Source organism: Lipophrys pholis, assembly GCF_963383615.2.
Source record: "Lipophrys pholis genome assembly, chromosome: 10".
Lineage (NCBI taxonomy): Eukaryota > Metazoa > Chordata > Actinopteri > Blenniiformes > Blenniidae > Lipophrys > Lipophrys pholis.
Window position 1 is genome coordinate 12,383,298 of NC_137640.1, and position 22,061 is coordinate 12,405,358.

The 22,061-nt window shown below is 42.2% G+C and overlaps 2 protein-coding genes across 2 annotated transcripts in view; one reads left to right on the top strand and one right to left on the bottom strand.

Annotated features, from left to right (window-relative positions):
• The first annotated feature begins 426 nt into the window (after positions 1–426).
• Positions 427–4,611, top strand: elovl8b (ELOVL fatty acid elongase 8b). Its single transcript, XM_080473239.1, has 8 exons — positions 427–904; positions 990–1,047; positions 2,441–2,628; positions 2,799–2,879; positions 3,033–3,089; positions 3,331–3,445; positions 3,829–3,956; positions 4,036–4,611. The coding sequence occupies exons 2-8, from the start codon at positions 990–992 to the stop codon at positions 4,198–4,200; spliced, it is 792 nt and encodes a 263-aa protein (XP_080329365.1). The 5' UTR covers positions 427–904; the 3' UTR covers positions 4,201–4,611.
• A 1,609-nt stretch (positions 4,612–6,220) lies between these two features.
• glis1b (GLIS family zinc finger 1b) overlaps positions 6,221–22,061 on the bottom strand; it is an 80,773-nt gene continuing 64,932 nt past the window's right edge. The window contains exons 7-11 of the mRNA XM_080473213.1: positions 20,572–20,713; positions 17,019–17,190; positions 7,867–7,997; positions 6,835–6,990; positions 6,221–6,747 (exon numbers count right to left, since the gene is read on the bottom strand). Of these exons, the coding sequence (XP_080329339.1) occupies positions 6,605–6,747; positions 6,835–6,990; positions 7,867–7,997; positions 17,019–17,190; positions 20,572–20,713 (744 nt within the window). The 3' untranslated portion in view covers positions 6,221–6,604. The remainder of the gene's footprint in view (positions 6,748–6,834; positions 6,991–7,866; positions 7,998–17,018; positions 17,191–20,571; positions 20,714–22,061) is intronic.

Sequence of the window (22,061 nt, forward strand, 5' to 3'; positions counted from 1 at the left end):
CATTGTCACTGTGACCTGGATTGACTAAATGATGACTAGGAATTTTGGAGTTAATTTGACTTTAAAGGAGACATATCATGTTGAGTGTTTGGACATATTCCAATTTTCAAAGTGCTTTTATTTGAATGACTTTATGACAACTGGGAATTTGGGAGGTCATCCAGCTTTAAATGAGGAGATATCATGTTGAGTGTTTGGTCATATTCAAACTGTTTGTTTGTTTTTTTTGCTTCTGCAGGCAGTATCTTTAATAAATATTTCATTATGCAGTGCGCATACAGGAACGAGGAGACACACAATGCAACAAAAATCTATCTGGACAAGACAATAACAGAACAACTTAAACACGGAAGTATAACACGTAACCATGACAACACATAAACCAAGTCAAGGGGAGAATTTCCCACAATCCTTTGCGCGCCCCCCAGTCCACAGCGGCAGCTCCAATAGTTTATACTAGTGACGCATTCATTTCTAACGTTTGTTATTAAGTGTTATCATTAGCAGCAGTAATAATTAGTGTTGTATTAACCAACTTAGCGAAGGTGAGATCTCATACACTGGAACGTCAACTTTTATTTCGACATCCGCTCATTGTGCTCTTACAGTAATGCGTGGTGTACGGGCGCACAGCGAAACAGAGCGGCGGTTGGCTTGACATCAGTCAGGAAACTCTTCTGAACTGACATCCGTTTCTCCGCCGAGATTCAAAGTTGCTCCGGTGAAAGAGAACTAGTCGGTCGGGTGTGCGGGCCCACGGTGCGGCTGGTCGGTTCAGTGGACGAGTGGACCGTGTAGGGCGGCTGAAATCTGAAATCTGACCGACGTTATTCTCTCAAACGTCTCCACGCTGTGTCCAAAGGTCCCCCCCAGCGCTGTCAGTGAAGATTCCCAGGGTTTCAAGGTGAGAACGTTAATGCACGTTCATGCACGTCCATGCGAGCGGTTTCCGTTCTTTTTCACTCACTTTGGGTTTGCTGTGCTTTCAGATGGCGGCTGCCTGGCAAAGTGTCAAATCTGTGCACCAGTGGATAGTGGACAACGGAGGTATGGGTGCAGATTTTACTCCCCCCAAAGTTTTATGTATGGGTTGTGCACGAATTTGCTCTTGCAGCTGTGGAAAAGTTGAGCGGTGTAACAGAGCCGAGTGTGTACCAGTGGAGGGAGTGGGAGGAGGGAGCTGCAGATGTGCGTCCTCCATTGAATTCACAATGTGTGCTTTGTCACTGGAGACCTGCCTCTTCAGTGGAGAAACACAAGTATTATTATACATTGAACCCCTAGTGTACAAATAAATAAAGCGAGTTTTCATAATATTATTGATAACAATGATCATTTTAATGATAATGCTGACGCTATAAAATTGTATTTCTAAGCTCCTTGGTTGGAGCGGATAGAATCTGAACATGTCAGAGAGAGCAGTTTGAAGATAAAAAAAAGAGAAACGCCAGGTTGAGATGCCGAAGAGAGTCAGTGGATCCATTTCATGAAATCTGCTGGAGATGAATGTGAAGGTTAACGCCCCGGAGGAGACTCGTGGACGTAGTGAAGGAGGACTTGGAGATGAATGGTGTCAGTGTGGGCAGGGCAGGGGATAACTGTGGCAGATGACCTGCTGTGGGCAACCAAAAAAGACAGAGAAGAAGACTTTTAACCAACTTTAGCAACAATTAGAACAGTGAGAATGAACCAGTAGATGATCTGAAAACACAGTTGCAAATAAAGAAATCAAAACAGTGTCTGGGTGGATGAAGGTGACTTGGAGTGAACAGAATAAAAGAGTGAATAATAAACGGGTTGAAATGAACGTTAGATGTGATGGTCTGGAAGCTCCGGCTCCCCCGATGGACTGGCAGGCTGGCGGTTCAGAAGGAGGACCTGAAAGGTATGGCAGGTTGTGGGTGACCGTTGAAGTGAACAGAATGTTGTCGTCTCGGAGCCTTCTGTTGTTCTGTATGTCTCGTTTTAGCCTCCCAGTCGGTGAACGTGCAAAAATGATGTGTAATGTCACGGATTATCTCTCCATTCCAGTTTAACACTTTGTATTTCTTATCATTCTTGTAGTTCACTTTTTCTTTAAGGAAGTAACTAAAAAGCTGGTTATTTCAAATACTATCCATTAAAAAGAAAACACTTGCTTACAGACAGGATTGTTGCAGTTCTGAGAGATTTTAAGAAAAAAAAAAAGTAATCGTATATGATTGTTTTTACAATTATGCATTTAAATACGGTTTGTGTGTGTGAATGAATCAAGTCATTATAGTAACGATCAGTTAGAACATCTGCCTGAGGGCAGGGTGGCTGCTATTTTTCTTTTTCACTGCCACCTGTTTCTCCTATCGAGATCCTCCATATATGTTTCTATAGCGTTCAGGAGAGTCATGGGATTTGCTCTGTAGTGCCTGAATGTCCCTGACTCCAAACGTTGTGTTTCCTGCAGACAAGCGGACAGATCCGTGGCTCTTGGTCTTTTCCCCTGTGCCGGTGGCCATCATCTTCCTGGTTTACCTCTGTATAGTCTGGGTCGGCCCTCGTCTGATGGCTCACAGGCAGCCCGTTAACCTCCAGGTCGTTCTCATTGTGTACAACTTTGCTATGGTCGGCCTGTCTGCGTACATGTTCTCCGAGGTACGTTTGAAACTGATCTTTGTTCATTTTTAACTGGGGGAAAAAACAAACAATGGTTTTGGTTTTTTTTTTTTTCTTCTGTGAGTACAACAATGAAAATATGATGTCAGGTTATAAGCACATCGTTTCATAGTGAGTGATCATGTGTGATTTCATCCCTGTTTGTTTAGTTCCTGGTTACATCCTGGCTGTCAAACTACAGCCTCCTCTGTCAGCCTGTAGATTACAGCACCGACCCATTGCCCATGAGGGTAAGAAAGTTTCTTCTGAAGAAAAAAACCCCAAAACTAAGTACCATCTGCAGAGGAGCCACGTTAGATACACGAAACAATCCCAACAATCTGCTGACCGGCTTGTTCGAAAGAAGATATGTTTGACTTCTTTATGTCGTTTCCTCTCTCCAGATGGCCAGCATTTGCTGGTGGTTTTTCTTCTCGAAGGTCATCGAGCTCAGTGACACGGTGTGTGTAATCTTCACGTGAATTTGCACAATCGTCAGAAGTGGGAAACGGCGATGTTCAAATATTTAAACATGTTCACAGAGAGAGCCCATAGAAATGTCTTTCAAATGATTACTCTTCCCTGCGGTTGTTTAACTTTGACTTTAAAAAAAAAAAAAAAAAAAAAATCAAGTTGGAACCGTATTTCTCACCAGCATCTGTATTCCTCCCGGATTTAACCCTACGCTCTCCTCCCTCTCAGCTCTTCTTCATCCTGAGGAAGAAGAACAATCAGCTCTCTTTCCTTCATGTTTACCATCACGCCACCATGATCTTCAACTGGTGGGCAGGGATCAAGTATGTGGCCGGAGGACAGTGTAAGTCGGTAGTTCCACCAAACGACTAGTTATAGGATCAATTCCGAGCAAACTTGTAACCAGAAGTTCAATTGTTGAACCTATTGAACCCTGAGGGTTCTTTAAGAGCAAAGTCATGAGTCGACCTCCGTTCTAGATTCATGCCTTCATCATAGATGGCTTTTATGAGCCGCTTTTCTTGCTCTAGCGTCGGTCAAGTTCATGGGTTTTTAACGTTTTACTTGGTATCGCTAGACACAGTTTAACTTTGACCTCAGTAAATAAATAGGAACAAGTATTATTGTCTATGTCTTGTTTACTCATAGGTAAACAAACATCAGCAATTAAAATGCTGCTTCCTAAAAGACCTTCTTGCACTCTCCTGTTTGCTCTACATCCTTCAGCATTCTTCATCGGCGTCCTCAACTCCTTCGTCCACATTGTGATGTATTCTTACTACGGCCTGGCCGCGATCGGCCCTCACATGCAGAAGTACCTGTGGTGGAAGCGATACTTGACGTCTCTGCAGCTGGTGAGTGGCTTCCCCTCTGTAAGACAAATGTTGCCCAATACCCCCCACTAATGTGACGTCCTGTGGACTGCCTCTGCAGGTGCAGTTCCTGCTCTTCCTCTTGCACACGGGCTACAACCTGTTCACCGAGTGCAACTTTCCCGACTCCATGAACCTGCTGGTCTTCGGTTACTGTGTGACCCTCATCATCCTGTTCAGCAACTTCTACTTTCAGAGCTACCTCAAGAAGAGGAAGGAAACATGAGCTCAACAAGTCCAATGGCACATCGCAGGAAGTGTAGGCGTGATGAGGGTGTCAGATGTGTCGTGTTTGTAAGATGCAGTATTCATCAGTGTCCACTAGAGGGCACAACATGCTCATAGCATCACGATTTCGATTTAGTCAGGATGTCAGAGGTACTACTGTCGAACCACTCACTCACTCACACACACTCACACACACTCACACACACACACACACACACACACACACACACACACACACACACACACACGCACACACACACACTGAACAAACAAAACAAATAAACATTCCTATATTTATTTCTTGAAGTGAGAAAGAATAAACATTCAAATTACTGCTGTAAACAAACAATGTATGTACAATTTATACAAACCATAATAAAGAAAGGTTGGTTCTTCTGCAATATTACTGAATTGGTGAGTTCACACTCTGAAGATACATCCATACGCAAAAAATCCAACATCACAATACAGACAAACATTTTTTTTTTTTTTTTTTTTTTTTAATATCCACTGCTAAAACATCACAGCAAATTTATATATTCATTTGTACACTTCAGTCTAAAACAGATTGAAAAATGTAGATAATAGAGAAAAACACACAGATGTGAGGAGGCATTTCGTCTGTTGCCCACTTTGTAGGGTATAAGTCTGAGGAAATTGCATATATAAACCGAGCTGGGTTGTAGTGTGAACATGCAACTGTACAGAAGCACAGCTATAATTACCTAAGATTTAGATCAGATTAGTTTTCAGCCCTTAAAGGTGAACAGATAATTTCTTCAAGATTGAAAAAAAAAAAACTTTCTGCATTTTCTTAGGTTTTTTGTTTTTTACATAATTTCTCCATCACATTGTTTTTTTAAATACATATATATATATATATATATTCAGTATACTCACATGAACTTACCAGAGTGGTAACAAAAAGAGTGGTCCCACACATTTGTCAGATTTTTGTTGGACATTTAAAGGATTTGCCTGAAGCCAAATACCAGCATCGACCACTTTAGATTTAAGTTCATACATTATTTTTTTAATAGTTTGTGGGTAAATCAGAAAATAAGTGAGAGGCCAGAGGATACGATGTTAAATGACAAATATGTTTTCAGCTTTCACTTACATTTCATTGGAATTTTATAGAACTCACACTCTTGTCTGATTAAAGAAGCAGTGCAGAGGATTTAGTTTGGTTCATAAGCAGAAATTACACAAAACTATTTAACAGTGTTTTCACCTGTGTTTAATCGCCACAGACTAAGAAGAGTGTTTCCACCCAATAAAGATTATGGCATTCATGTTCATAGCCTCAATGTGGAAAGGAACAAGAGACATCACTGAACTTTGAGCTTAAATTTAATACAGTGAGAACTTAACTTTTGTGTATGACTGTAATATCAGCATGAATACACTGTTCAGTCAATACACGTAAGGTCAGCTATGTAGTCAAAGTAGCAAAGTCAAGTTTTCAAACAAAAACTTTTTCCCCATCTTTCTTGAAGTGTGTGAATTATAGAAAATAAAACGCTTTATACAATCTGTGAAGCTACAAATGTTGGGCTACAGCCATTATCTTGCAAGCATTTTTTTTTTTTAAAAACAAACTCAATGTCAACACGCTGGAGGATTTGTGCCACTAAATGCTTCGCACTGCTCCTTTAAACCAACTTAATTTCTCCTCAAATACTGAAAATCTTTCCTATTCAGTGGCTCAGAACCTGGAGGTATACACAATCACACAAGGTCACATCTGGATTGAGATGGGTGACTCTGGAGTTAGGCCCTTTGGTGAGCAAATACTGCACTCATAGAAGGAGGATGAAATCAATACAATAGTCTCAATGGATCCAGCAGAAGTTGAGTAATTGACCCTCAGTTCAAGATGGCCTTAAATGCTTTTACAAGCTTCCTTCATTGCTTCAAAGGAGTCACATCCAATGACTTCTATGTCTGAAGGGGGTGGATTGGTCCTTTAACGGACTATTAAAGCAGAATAGGAGCAAGCATACTTTTTTTTTTTTAATTTCGATTTGTTTTCCTCTTGTGAATAACAAATGATTTTGTCTTTTTCAATTCAGCAAAAAAAATGTTTTTTTGCTTAAACTGCTAAACTTTTGGATGACAGGGTCACAAGAGGTCACTCTAGAGGTCACTAGTCTGTCGTGTATTTTGCATTTGGAAACTGTTGATTTAGTCTCAAAATGAAACTATACTTCACTCACTTGCTAAATTGTCTCTGTATGCCTCAGGTCACTGCCTTGCAGGTAATATACGTAAGCCTGAGTGATCCATGTTTAATATGACTTAAGGGGGCTGGTGTACACGTGTGAAGGCGTGTGTGTGTGAAAGGAGGTCGCCTGAAGCAGAGTCGGCGTGATGAAGCGTGTCCAGCGCCGGTCCTGCTCCTATGTCTCCGTGTAGACGGACGACAAGTGGCTCAAGTTGCGGTCAAAGCTGCCCACCTGGAAGAAGATGCTCTCTTCCGGGCTGGACGAGAACTGGCACCCTGCTCCTCCTTGCAGTTCGTGGGCCAAGCTGAATCCTGGGACTGGCACGATGAAACATGGTCTGTTTAATACCGAGATCATCCTCATCAGGTGAGCATTTAAGGCACACAGAGTAGAAAGGAAGTCACCTGCAGAGCCCGCGTTGCTGGTGGACATGTGGAAGCCGCTGTGCTGATGGGAGGTGTAGGCGTGAGAATCGGCCGGGACGTGGACGCCGCCGACTGTCTGCTCCATCCTGTAGGAGTCTCCGAAATGGAAGCAGCTCTGAAAACTTCCTTGATAATCTAGGAAAACCAGGGAGCATGTAGAGGAGTCGGAGGGGAGGGAAAAGTAGAAGCCAGACTTGATCAGGAACCGCCACCATTTATACGGGTGATTGTTTTCAAGGTCGGATAAGTGTCCACTCTGTTCGGCTCAAAACTTGATGTGGTTCTTAAATTATGACTGTGCTATATTTGTGCTTGTGCGAAACTCGGCCAACTCCATAGTATGTAGGATTTGTCCCCATCGTCTCAGTTTGTACTCAAAATCAACCACAGGAGTCATGATAATGGGAAAGCAGCCTTTCCTGCAGTGCTTTTACGCAACTGCTCGACCACAGCGTGGTTAGAGAGACGTCCATGTGTAGATCTTTAAAGGGAAAACAGTGTTTAAGGCATTAGGAAAAAGGCTTGAGAGTGACAGCTGAGCCTGCCGTGTTGGGGCGCTGAGAGACAGCTGAACACATGAGCCAGCATTTTGTTGGCCTAATTCAGTGCAGGGGAAAGGCTTCCGGCATGTGGTTTTCCCCACTCTGTCTCTACAAGTCTAATCTCCCTGTCCTAAAAATGCTCTGACAGAGCCACGGGGCAGTATCGCTGCACAAGGAGGCAGCCTCCTCTCTCCACGACCTTTCATGTGGGTCCGGTGGTAGGTTGAGCATTCGGAAAGGCAACATGGGGTGTTCACAATTGAATTAAGTTCAAGTGATCTGACACTGTCAGTGCTATCGTAGGAAGTTATTGTAAAAGCAAAAGACAGACTGCATGTCCCCGAATCACCTGCCACAGGAAACATCTGAGGATATTAAATTCAAACGCCAATGATTGTTTTCAAATACGAGCCAGCACAGATTTCCTGAATCAAGTGAGAATGCGTTCATTCAGAAGTCGTCGGATTACCGTCATTGGAGGACTGATGCTGGTGATAGTGAGCGTAGGACTTGTGGTGAGGATGCTTCTCCAGGGGAGGAGGAGGAGGAGGAGGCGACCCTGGTCCCTTCATCACAGGAGACAGGAGGGGACCAGACACCCTGGAGAGAGGATGAGTGAAACAAGAATGGAAGTCTTTTCTTGGATGGTCTCGATAATGTCTCAATAAAATGCCTCATGCGTCCCAAACCTAAACGCCAGCCCACTAACCACATGATCCCACAAACCCAGCAGAGCAGTTAGTGATCCTAAACACACAGAAGAAGAAACAGTCCAGGCGTGTGGAAACTTGGGCTCCCCGCACGTAATCATCCTCCTACCACATATTATGATCTTAAGTCAACAAACAGCAGAGCGTGCATTTAAGTCAATGCACACACACACACACACGGTGCACCGCTGCAGTAAACCCCTGGCTTTGATACTGGCAGGAAAAAAAAAAAAAAAGCAGTGTTTATGACTTTTGAATGGAGGAATATTACCTCAACATGTTTTTTTATTTATAGACTTCAGGTTTGATAGATGCTGGGGATTGAAATTCACATTCATCCACGCCCGTTGATACCTTTTATTATCCAAATAGAGCAGCTAGAAGTCACAATTAAAGGAGGAATTTAGAAGCTTGACGTGGCCAGCTGTTTGTAACATTTACAAGGGGTAAGATTTATTCAGTCTCAGCATACAAAAGTGCAAGATATAAAAACCCTACTACCATCACATCAAAGAAATCAAAGCACAGTGGTAAAATATCCGACCAGCTGACTGTAATTCTGTGACTTATCCTCGGTATAACTGGTTCACTCTGCAGAGTTCTGCGTCATCATTTCTAACAGCTGTTATCGGGTTAATTAATATTTTAGGGTTAATTCTCATGTTGCTGTAGTTTACTGCTTAACAGATTTGTAGGATTACATCATGCAATTGTATGACAAATTCCATCTTATTACGCACATTTGACAGCAATTTTACACGTCTGTTTCGGGTATAAATGAGTGGTGGAGTCGCCTAAATGTCGCAGATGCTATCTCACATGTGATATTTTCCTAAACTTGGGCAGACGTCCAAAGTCAAAGCGGTCGCTGTTGTGGTATATTTTGCTGTGAGGTGGATAAGAAGCTCTTCAGGAGAGTCATATCTCGGGTTTATTGGCCGTTTCTTCCTGCTTAAAGGGAGTTTGTTTTCTCTCTAACATGACATTAGTTTGCTCGTCATGTAATGTTCTAACAGAGTGCATCTACTTTGCGTCCCAACAGTTTAGAATATTACTGAGAGGTTAATTGTCCGTTAAGTTATTTCTACGCCTCTAACATAAATACTGAACGGCTTTTATTTGCGATCATTTTGTAAAACGTCATAATTTATGAAATATTCTTTTGATGTAATGTATTTTAGATTTTCATAAGAAATACAATGGGCCTCAAGGTGACGTAGTGATTAACACCGTCATTTCGCAGAAAGAAAATCAACATTTCAAATCAGGTTGGGGATCTTTTCTCTCTGTGTTTATTTTATTGGGATTGCATTTCTTCAAGTTTCTTCCCACCGTCCAAATCCATTTGTATTATTCGTCTATATGCCCTGTATGCATTCATCTACATTTCATTCATTTCAATTAAATTTCATTTGTATACCGCCAAATACAATAGAGTCATTTCAAGGCACTTTTACAGAGAAAAACACAAATCCACAAGGAACCTGCAGAACCAGGCTCAGAGGAAGGAGAGAAGAGGATAGGACAGACAGACAGATTGAAACCCTGTTTCAGGTAAGGACGTAAGGATTCACTCTAGTCATCTGGGATAGGCTCAGACCTCCTGCAACCATGAACTGAATAATGTGCATACCTCAGTCTATGTGTTAATAAATACAAAATGAGTTCCGCTGTTTGAATTAAAAAATGGGAAAAAAAACTTTTTTTTATTTTAAACTAAGTTTTTAAGCTTCACCTGTGAAGATGTGCATATATACAACATTGAAAACATCTAAAAATATTTTTAATAAGATATAGTGCTTGAGTCATTGTGTTTATAGTGGTGCTGTGGAATCCATTTTATTCTGTATAACTTTTAGACCTATTCCTAAATGTTGTCTGCAGAATGAGAGCTGCAGATCAGTCTTCAAATCCACTCCGACAAACGTAAAAGTTAAAATAAGCAGAAGAAATATTGAAAGCATTACTTCATGGTTATAAATATACCCAGAAGCAGTAGTAACCATATCTGGTATTTATTCAGACTGCGGCCTGAGCCGTAAATGTGAAAGTTTACCCAAAACTTAAGATGATCAATTTAATGACTTCACATTGCACAATTGACATTAACTTAATGAAAGAAAAAACCTGGTCCAAATCCAGACTGATTTGCAACAGACCTGCCTTTAAAAAAAAAAAAAAAAAAACGAAGCTGGCCCATCAAATCCCCAAATATTCATCAGCTACTTCTGACTGCACATCAGGAATGCCAACACATAAACTGCTGCTGTGTTACTACGTGCCGCTGTGCTGCAGAGGCATATGGTTTGCAGTAAGCGCTATATGAACGTGATGACAGAGTGTTGTTTGAGGCAGCTGAGCCCTCAGATGACTGCTCACTGCTGGCCTGGCCTGGCTGGAGTCTGCTGCATGACCTACTGCTCTATGCATGAGGGGCTTCTCCCTCCCAGCACTCAAGCACGCTGGCTCTGGCTCGGGCTCTGGGAAGAGCATTTGGCAGGAGGTGGCCCGAGATGGCGAATGCTGTCAAACATAAATGTAAGCCGTAGGAAAAGTTTTCTTGCCAAAGCTGAGTTTTGGTTTGCATCAGACACAGTTTCGGCCCTTTATCGCGGGGAATCGTGAACATTTCTGTTTTCTGCTCCAGTTTACAGACACATCTTAAAAATGTGATCACATGATTGATTTTCAATGGTTGTGTGGGATTCTCATTATACTAATATCCTATGTTGGTAACTAAGTAATAGCATTTATCATATGCCACTCAACGCCTTTTCATTTCGTTGAGAAAAATGACAGAACTGACTCATGAAACACACAACTAAGACCACAACATTTTCTGTACATGGTAATATATGATTACTAGAGTGGGTTTTCAGTCACTAATTAAGTAAAAACTACATTTCGCTGCTGTTCGACTGACTCATTTCAAACATAGGACTTAATACGATAACTTGAAAAGGTGTTTTGTAAATGTTGAAGGGTATAGCAGAAGCAGCGAAGAAGACTGATGTGTACTGATGTTTCCAAGTTTTGCTTTTATTTTTTTTTCAGTGTAACTATTCATAAATGTAAGCTGAAAGAAGATGTGAACAGAATACCAATAAGGAATAAAAACCTTTCCGACTCTAATGCTTGTTTTCTCACATTAGGAGAAGTAAATTATAATTTCAGAAGGTTGGGGATTTTGCCTTTAAAACAGATCAAATGTAAACCAAAATGAACTTATAATGTGTTTCAGTCTGACGAGTGAAATTATTGAACCTTGTTAGAGGTTTCTTAAAAAAAAGCATCAGAAAATCTTTTAATAGCATAGTGACATCATCATATATTATTTCATGAAAGACTTTCAATGTAAAAAAAAAACTTTGTACCAACTAATATTCATTGATCCTACAAGATAAACAATTCAAATAATTGATCAAACTAAAAATATTGGGAATTATGTTTAAAATGATTCACCAACTTCTATGGACACTAAAGTATTGCAAGGAGGTGATAGATAAACAATTCTGCTCCTTTCAGCTTTTAATCGTTGAAATCATCAACTAAAACAAACCAGGAGGGGTTTTCCTAAACCAGGTTTTGCCCCTCTGGCAGGTCATCACAGCTTAAAAATTGGGATGGCACAACTGTTTGACTTGGGAGAGCGCTCTGCTCTGACAGTTTTAGGCATTCCCCTTTGGTATTACATGTGACTATTGCTTTTATGGCCGTACAGTACACGGGCTGCACTTGACTTTAATTTCTATTACGGCAAAACTGAGGATGCCTGTGTGGCACCTTGTGTTGGAGCAGCTCTGGAGACGCTTGCTGCGAGCTGGCTTGACTAATCCATGTGTTGGCACCAGTCCAGTGCATGGCCATGTGGTCCTGCAGAGAGCAGCCTTCCCCCAGGAGCTGCTGTCAGCACAAACTCAGGAAACAGTTATACTGTTCATATTTTTACAAGCTGCCTCTATGTGCAGCTAAAGTGAATCATAAGCTAATCACTGCCAGGTGCCCCCAGCCCAGGCTCTCTACTCTCTCACTTGCTAGATACTCGTGGTATGAGGGGAATCTTTCATATGCTGCATTAATCTGCCCCCTGAAATTCATCTTCACTGACCATCTCCTGGTTTTTCCAGCCAACACACCCACTCCTGTCCCTCTGAAAAGACAAAACGGTTTGACCGCTGACCTTGTAATCCATGGAGTTAGAAGCAGCGTGAAAGCCATCAGATTAATGGAAAAATGGAAAAAGGTCACTTGTTTAGGAATGATGTGCATCTATGACTAGAACTCTCTGATATGAGCTGCTCCGTGAGGTTGACTTTGGCTCTGATAAAAGACTTTATGTCACAAAGAGATGTTAGAAGAGGTTATTTAAAGACCCGTGAGCCTGAATGGTGTGTGAGGCCTCACCCTTTGCTGACTCAATTGAACAGCAGCTTTGTGACTTCAGCTTGGTTATTTTGTGAGTAATAGGTCAAAAAGGTGATCTCATATTGGGAATTAGATTTTCTAAGTGACTAAAATCTGGCTTTGGAAAGAAAAAAAAAAAAAAAACAGATCAGAAGGGCATTTATACCTTAATCCACACAATGTCCAATGACTTGTACTCAGGTATGTGTGCAGACGTCATCACTGCTGGCCCACTACCGTCCAGAGACACGACAACCCGTGAAGTTTTGGCTCGCGATATGTGGAGGCATGAGGTGAGGGGATGGAAAAAAGTCTGAAGATTCATGAAGGTTGTTGCTCTGCTGCTCGTTCATCTTCCTTCATCTGCACCAAACTGTCCCACTAGGGAGTGAGGATCAGACCTTGTCCGCCACAGACCATGCAATCTCCGCGAACACCCTCGACCTTCCCTCTCATCCCCCCCCCCCACTGTTTGTAGCCGACCATTAAGCCCTTCTGATGGATGATGGGGGGCTTCTTTGGCGCAGATCGGTGGGAACGCTTCTGTTTCTGCTTAGCAAACTAAAACAGTGCTTGAGACACAGCCTGTAGCATCATGACTCAAGCTAAGCTAAAGCTAAGCCAGCCCTGCAGGCCTCGGCATGGAAAGCACAGACGAGGCTACAGAGATTTTAGCCGTCTGAAAATCTCTGAGAGAGATAGCTGTCCCAAACAGAGAGGATCCATCTTTAATCACCACCCTGAGAGGAATTTGAACAGAACCTCATCCGATTCTTGTCCGTGACTTAACCATTTGTGCAGACGGGTTAATTGAAGGCCAGATGTCATGAAGCGGGGACCACAAAATGAGTGACTGACCACATGCTGCCATGAGAGACTACCTCAAAAATGTTTTTGTTTGGGTTGTGAGATTGGCACTCATTTTCGGGATCACTGGAAAACGATAATGGCTGGAAGACAGACGGTGTCGGGTTGCGGGCCGTGAACGTCTCCCTTCAGAGAGGGAAATCTTAATGTAGCTCTGTGCAGTCTCTGCCGCCACTCTAATTCAATTAGCCCGTGTCAATCACTGCTGAGGTATCAAACCACCCCAGACTAATATTTGCAGAGGGGCTCTAATATCAATACACAGGTAAAGGCAGTAGCCTCCCCCCCTCTGCAATTATATAACCACAGTTGGTCCAAAGCAGTGAATGACAACATTTACCACCCATCTCTCTGTGAGCAATGAACCCCCCCCCCCCCCCCCCCCCCCACACACACACACACACACACACACACACGCGCGCACACACACACACACTCGTGCCGTGCCAATTGCCAAATGTATTTTAACTGGCATATCTTGATATTAGCTTCAGAAAAATGACACAGGTATTCACTAAGTAAAAGGAGTCTAAATGGCCCATTTAAGCCAGAGTAAACACATTTAGCTATGAGGTCAGAGGCTGCCACACTAGAGGAAGGTTAGTTTGATAATTTTGTCAAAATGTTTAATGTCTTGCTAAACCGTTTGGGAAAAACAAGTGCGGCGCTGATATTGACCTTGGCAGCTGCCTGTGTGCTCAAGGCTTTAAACATGTAAATCAAATGCTCCATCTTCGGGGCAAATGTAAGTAGACGTTTCATGCTCGACTGGTCGCAGGTCGCCGCCACAACTCGATGAACAGATAGAGCACTACAGTGTGTGTGTGTGTGTGTGTGTGTGTGTGTGTGTGTGTGTGTGTGTGTGTGTGTGCCTGTGCACAAATGTGCACACATTCTAGAGTTCTTTGGGGGTCAAACATCTTGATTTGATGAAATTTAGAAATTGGTGCAATCTTAGTGTCATCACTTTGCGAGTGTGTGGGAGCAAAGGCACAGATAGTGAGTGATTATGGAAGATTACTTTTTTTTTGCTTGTTGGGTTACATATGTAAGAGAAAAAAGGGGATTCTCACCTTGCAACACACACACACACACACACACACACACACACACACACACACACACACACACACACACACACACACACACACACACACACACACGCACGTGCGCGCACACACACACACACACACAATGATCACATGGTCTTCATCAAGCACCCAAAGGAAAGAGATCCATGTCTCAAATCTAACATGTCACCCTGCCCGTGTAACAGAGTATCACCCTACTCAGGTCCTTTTCACTTTCCATTCCTGTCCTCACTGCGGTAATTGTGCGTGCTGCTGAGAAAAGAGGCACCGGAACTGCAACCTATTTTCGCTCTCCTTCTTGTGCTCAGGGCTTGAAACAACACACGGCCTTCCAGATGCTTCCAGGCCGTCCTGACGCCTCTGAGCGGCGCTCGTACGTTTACATCCCGACTGACTCGCCGCGCCGGTCCAGTGCAACTGTTTGTGTTATATGTCAAGTGCTCTGCTGTACCTCACACCCCTATAACCCGCAATCATGTGTGTTTCCTGGCCTACTATATGTAAACTCCCTCGCAGACAGAGCCACACACGCAAGTTCAAATGTAAGAAAGACATCAAACCTCATTCTGTTAGCCGCCCAGGTTGTATATACTGCCAATAAAGTGTGTATACACTCACAGACACCCAAAGAGCCGACCACAGAGTGAAAAAAAGCATGTTTATGTAACACGATCACTTTTGTAACACAGAGTTTATGATGCCTGATTCCATCCTCTCTTTCTCAATGTTATTAGACTGTAAAAGGCTGTTTTTCTTCATTGTTCCCCCACTTTTAGACACAATGCTCGGTACACACTGTGCCTCCTGACGACACCGGGGCTCTGGAACTTTGCTCCGCAGGCTCTCTGGGGAAATCATCAGCGCTAATAGGAAACATGCTGTGCCTCGCACTCACTCACACACACACACACACACACACACACACACACACACACACACACACACACACACACACACACACACACACACACACACACACACACACACACACACACACACACACACACACACACACACACACACACACACACACACACACACACACACAAAGAGCTGTCCATCCACGGTGACAGACACTTCAGCAAAGCGGTGACATTTCTTCAAGGTGGTGCTGCAGATTTTGTTTGTTCTCTTTTAAACCCCTGCTGCCTAACGTTAGATCCGGCCTGGAAAAGATGTACTTTGTTCAAGTTCAAGATTTTCTGTGACAGATGAGATGATAGGTTAGTGCAAAAGATGTAGACACACCAACAAAGGTGTTGAAAATGACTGGAGAGTCTTTAGTTTTGATGGTTTCTCATGTCAAGTTTGTCCAGATGAACTGATTTTCACAATTATCTGGAAGACTCATCATAGTTTATAGATTGAACAATTAATACAGTTTGTTGTTTGTAGTTTTTGTACGCCGGCACATTAGCCATATACAATGACACTCATGGTTATTAGAACTGTTCGCCCTCGTATCTGGTCTTAGAGAGGGGGCAGCAGAACTTACAAGATAAACACCAGCAGATGATAATATCCTTGCTGCTTTGATGGTTTACCCTCATTAAAGCGTGAATCACATCCACGATAAATAGAGCTTGTGATGTGTCACGTTGACCGTGTGGTGACCAGCACTGCCCCTCTTCCCACCAGGGATTTCTCAGGGGTTCAAACGTAGATTTTGTTTCCAGTAAGAAAGCCAAATGGGTTTGTCAGCAGGACCGCTGGACTTAGCCTAGCATGATCTAAGAGGGTTCGGTCTGCATGCAGGATGATAAATAGGTGAAAAAGAATGGAAGTGAAGGGTCAAAAGTGAAATCATGTTTGCAGGGTTTGAGATCGAGGCTTTACAGGACTAGAGAAGTCATACTTTACAAAGTGCTGCCAATTATTGTGTATTCCTTGGGATATAGAGAGTGGAGAAAAATAACATTTACAAGCAGAGGTGGCAAGTCACAGAGTATTTGCTTGCTTTAATGTGTTCCTTATATTTATTTGTAAAGCAGTGTGTGTGTGTGTGTGTGTGTGTGTGTGTGTGTGTGTGTGTGTGTGTGTGTGTGTGTGTGTGTGTGTGCGTGGGTGTGTTTTGCTGACAAATATAGTATTAAAATAACAATGGTGATAATGTGCAAATACACAGACAGACAGCAGCTCTACAACAGTTTTCATAAAGAACAACAGTAACGAGCCCAGTGAGGTAATAACTTATTTACCCATTACTGCAAAAAAAAATGTCTTGAGATGGATTTTAATGTGGTACTTATACTGTGATATTAATGTAAGACACTGAGCTTGGTCAGATCTTTAATGTGTCTCTTGCTCACTTCAGCAAAAGAAAAACTGAATTTCTGAGATGTTGGGGACTTTTCTTGACAATACATCAATGGCTATCTGAAGGATTTTCCACCTCTAATCTGGTTTAATCTGTTTATATGTCCCACCCTGGTGACAGATTTATAGATTTTGCCACCCTTCACATGGACCCAGAGCGTTGTGCATCAGTATATCTCAGCCTTAGAATGTGAATGGATCCCCAGCCGGTTGCACATCTGCAGAGGACTCACCCATCTCTTGTCTCCATGCCTGTCAGTGGGGACAGGTGATGGGGGCTGCTGAGGTCCCGATCCAGGCGGTGCTGTCGGGAGGGCAGGTCAGTGGCAGAGGCAGGGTTGGGGGCGGGGGAGAGGAGCTCCACTGTGGCGCTGTGATGGGGGGTACTGGAGCCAATGTACAGGCCTGAAAGACAAACAAACCTAATTTGGTAAATCTGCCAAATAAACTCAAGAGCCCCGCCCTCCGTCTTTTCTTTGAGAAAATTAAAAGCCATTTCGTGGCAACAGGATTTTGTTTTGACAACCTTCATCCAGTCAGGGAGCTTTGCAAAATAAAATCTCCTGTGTTTGCGCTGTTTGTAATTTTGGGTACATTGTTTGTGCCGCCACGGGACTTGGCCTTGTTTGTCCTTTTAGCTATTTTTTCCTTGTTACACAATAAAAAAAAACTAAATTGTTACATGTGTTTGAAGAGTAACTTTGAACAGTAGGGTGTTTAAAAGGAAGAATAAGGTCACAAGTACATAAAAAGTAAATGTGCAGTAGGGACTAAGAGGATCCTATAAATTTCTGACTGTTTCAATATGGCTCTGGCTTTTTCATCTTTGCTGAAATCCCTTTTTTATAATGATATTTGATTCACATTTCATTGACGCACTGATCGGTGGGGGTGCATTATATACTACTCATGCTGGCTGCATCTTGTTAACTTTCTCTACTGTTTCAAGCTGCAACTTATTTCTTAAACACTGAATCATCTTCTTATTCTAAAAGCCCTGCAAACTAAAAACTGCAACTAATAACTGTCCCTTTTTATTGTTTATGTTTTGTTTTGTTTTATTTTACAAAAAATGCCCATCCCAGAGTTACTGCTGCCCTAGGTTACATCTTGAAATGGCTAGTTTTGGTTTCAAAAGTTTAAAAGAATAAAAGACAGAACAAGCAAGAGTTGCCCTTTTTCCTGTGAGTGCATTATTTTCAAGACCCCCTTTTTTTTTTTTCACCGTGAGCATTTACTGGTCTTCTGAGCGCTTTATGGGCATTTTACCCCTCAAAAATCTTCTTGAACACCTTTAACTTTTCAGTCATTTTTTTCTCGCAACTGAGAAACCTTTTTTTTTTTTAAAACAACTTTCTTTGTCAAAAGCTTGACAGTCTCTCCACTTTACCTCTCCGGGATCAGAAAATGTCACTTTCTGTCTTCTGCCCCGTTTATCACCTGATGTAATTCCCAGCGTTCACAAGGACAGCAGTGCACAGACTGTCTGGGGCAGTTAAAAGGTGATGATAGCAGAGTACAGGAGGAGATGAAAGCGAGAGAAAAGATTGGTGCTCCTGGTTTTGCAGTTTCCAGGCCCAGCTGTTCTCAAGTGGAAGCATGCTGAGGCCCGATCTGACAGCCCTCTGAAATGGTTACAAGCTTGATTCATTACCCCCAAATCATCAATCACAGACCTTAAATGTTTTCCCCTTTAGCCCCAACATCTGCTACCACACCGGCAAAACAGTCGACAAATAATGGCTGTGATTGCCTCAATTTTATCACTAGTTCCTTGCGGAGGAAGACGGAGGATCTCTTTGAGAGCTGAAGGAGGATTATGTTCTGGCTCTCCCAAAAAAAAACTTCTGGTTGAGTTGTGGAGAAAATGTGCGAGAATGTAACAGAGGTGTATTCTGGCCACTCAGAATAACAGCAGGAGTATGTTAACCCGTGCACTAAAACTATGATCAGTCCTTCCTCTGGTTAATCAGGGAGTGCTCTAATTATGCTCTATAAAACAGAGAGGGGTTTCTCGTAAGTCCTGCAGCAGACATGTGAATAAGAGGAGGATTAAACCCTGCAAACAGGAAAAAAAAAAAAAAAGTGGAGCTTTGACTGGAAGCATGACTCATTTTCTGCTTCGCAAGTGTTAATGATGGGATAGCTGCCCACTTTGCCCCACTTCTTCCATGCATCCTATTGGCTTGAGAACAAAGTGAAACTCACGTAAATACAGATCCCTAATGCCAACTTGCAACATATCTGCTGGCCTGGAATAACATAGCATCCTTGAATGGTTTGACTTCATCCCACAAGTGAACTCCTCTGGGGCTCTAAACCATTTAAAACAAGAGACCAAGGCAACATCCTCCCAAAAACAGAGGGAGGCGAAAGGTAAGAAGCCAAGAACTGGGGGCTCGCTTCAACATTCAAAGAAGAGTTGAGCCTTCACAGTCGTCAGCGGCGTGCAGAGCTCCAGCAACAATAACAAGGAGCAACAGGGTGCCTGGCTCAGTTGCAGGCGGAAAACAAGGACAGATGTGTCCATGAACGCGGGAGGCTGTGGGGCATCTTGCTTGTCTTTAAGACTGTTATAAGCTATTTATATCTATCTTGCTTCTAATCCAGGGTGGTGCTGACTTTCAGTGATGGTCAAATTCATCAATCAGATTAGGGCCACATGTGATGAATAGAACTTTCCGTTTGCAGCAGCTGCTAATGGTTTTTGCAGTCGTTGCATGACAACAGGACAGGTTAACATGACACAGTTATGAAATGCAAACACACTGAACAAAGAGCACGAGGTTGTCACACTTCTTCTATAAACCTAAATATCTAGGCATGCTCACACAACTGAAATGTTGATGTAACGTAAACACAAGCAATTAAAGACAAATTATGCACTAAAAGTTGTTTATGTTTGGCCAAACTCGGAGTATGATTTTTTATTTTTTATTTTTTATTGCCCGAGAGCATAAAATTCTGCGTGAATGTTGACATGACTGCTGATTGCCACCAATGACTCTGTGATTGCTTTGCCAGGTGTTGGGATTTCTGCCGGCACAGGCCTGTTCGTCTGTTTTGGAACAAATATTATCTGGCCATTGATGTTTTCAGATGTACTCAGTCTCTTGCATTCATTGTTTAAACAGTTTTCACAATGAAATATAGTTTTGCTACCTTTGTCACAAAACGTCTTCTATCATAGACACAAACAATTACCATATTGTCTAGAATATTTGTTGCACTTGAGAATAAGTGACATTTGTGATCTTATGTCATGACGAGGAAACAAACAATATTTGTTGCACCGGTGTAAAAGTCAAATGTATATATTTGTGCATATCCAAGGTGTGCCCTACCGTCACATATTATTGGGAATGAGCTCAAGACGCGGTTCAAGAAATCATCTGGTGAATTTATGAATTTGTTCCTCCAGCTCTGGCTGTTGTGCTTTTAGCTCATGATTAATGTTCTTTGTTTTTTCCAGTTTCCAAAATAAACTGCAAGAGAGGTTTTCAGTGGTACTGTAACAGCATGTTGACATCATACAGTATCAGGTAGCTGTCCCAGATGGTTTGTATGGAATATTTTGATATATAAGTTGCCTCTCGAAGTCAGTCACATGACCAGCCAAACAACAACAAAAGTGTGACTTATTATCCAGGAAATAAGGTAATCTATACAGTTTGCCAAGAGAAAATGTAACTTGATACCAGAGTTGTTTTGTTGGATAATATTGAAACTTCATGATGGGAAGAAATCATTCTGAAAGTAATGGTTTGGCTAAAATCTTCTGAGCACCTTGTGTGAAGATGTCTTGGCCGAGCGCGGGAGAGCGACCGTCTTTGCCGTTGTAGAGGTGCTGCGAGGAGGAACTCTGGAGGTGCTGCATGGAAAGGCAGTCACTGAGGACGTCCTGCTCCAGGTGAGGGCACGGCCGGAGCTGAGAAGAATAGACACACAGTATGATAAACTGCACATTTACAACAAAACATGCTAAATCATTCAGTGGGCACTCCCTCTGTTCTGTAAGATTATGCAAGCTTGAAACAAAACGCTGCGTATTTGTGGATCCAGTGATGTTATTTTCCCTTTCTCTTGATGTATTAATGACATAGTAATGTTGATGTGGAACGGTATTTCTGCAAATGAGGGTAAATTGTCAGTCAAGGAGAAACACAGGAAAGATCCTTTTTGAGTCATGCTTTGGCTAGAAACATAATGAATAAGGGATCGCTGTACCAACTCAGAGCAGATCTAAGACTGCTTCTGTTTCTAGCACCGTCAACAATAATGCGGGCAACTGAAGACACATTTCAGCTGCAATTTCAATCACACGCCACAAAAAAGAAGCTTAAACCCAAGGAAAACTTGTGTCAGTTGTTGATATGGGACATCTGCCTTGTGTATCAGTGGAGCAGCTGACCTCTGCTGGATGCATCAGTGGATTTCTCTGTAATAAAATATTATAGTTGCTGAGCTGCACACCAGGACTGTAGTAACTATCTTATCTGTCCTCTACTGAGGAGACTTTGCCTAAAATGCCAAGAAGTGCAATCGTAATATTACTGATGATCAGATGTAGACAGAAAATATATTAAACCAGTAGTGGGTAATATATCATAGTCAGCAGGAATTAAAACAAATCCTTTATAAGATTTTTTTAGTCCGAGTAGTAAATGAGGAATTAATGGAAACCAAACACACAGATTTCATTTTTGTGGTAAAGGATGACTGTGGTTTTTATTGTAAGTCAGAATTGAAGCAAGCAATGACATGGTGCCAATAAGTCAGTAAGTCAGAAACCTGCTAACAAACAAAAGCTGATTATCCTGTTTTTTGGTGTTTTGATCAAACACTGGGTTACAAATTACTGCGATATGATGAGCAAAGGTATGATTACAGTAATCTAACTAGGAATGTTGGAATATTTTTGCCGTAAAATGATAATACAGTTATTGCAGTACTAGTGTTTGTTTTTTTTGTTTCGTTTTTTTGAGGGGGGTGACTTCTGGCCAAGGGAACTATTTATGTGTTCAGTTTGTATGTTCTGTTCGGGAATATTCTATATGAATGCTTGTTCATCTTAGATACACACTACTGTCTGACCTACACATGTTATCATTTGAGGCACCACAGGCGTTCGACAGACAGACATGCACCGAGGTCATGTCAAAGCTTTTCGATAACAGTAACTATAAAAACACTTTGGCTCCCTGCAGGAGCTCAGAACTTTTCTCTCAGATGTCTGATGGATACGTTTCTCGTGTTACATTAAAGGACTGTTAACA

What these genes read in the sequence shown, in the direction of transcription:
- elovl8b (XM_080473239.1), top strand. Translation starts at nt 990, where the DNA reads ATGGCGGCTGCCTGGCAAAGTGTCAAATCTGTGCACCAGTGGATAGTG. An exon ending in CCGACCCATTGCCCATGAGG is followed by an intron (nt 2,880 to 3,032) that starts GTAAGAAAGTTT and finishes TCCTCTCTCCAG; the next exon opens with ATGGCCAGCATTTGCTGGTG. An exon ending in TCATCGAGCTCAGTGACACG is followed by an intron (nt 3,090 to 3,330) that starts GTGTGTGTAATC and finishes CCTCCCTCTCAG; the next exon opens with CTCTTCTTCATCCTGAGGAA.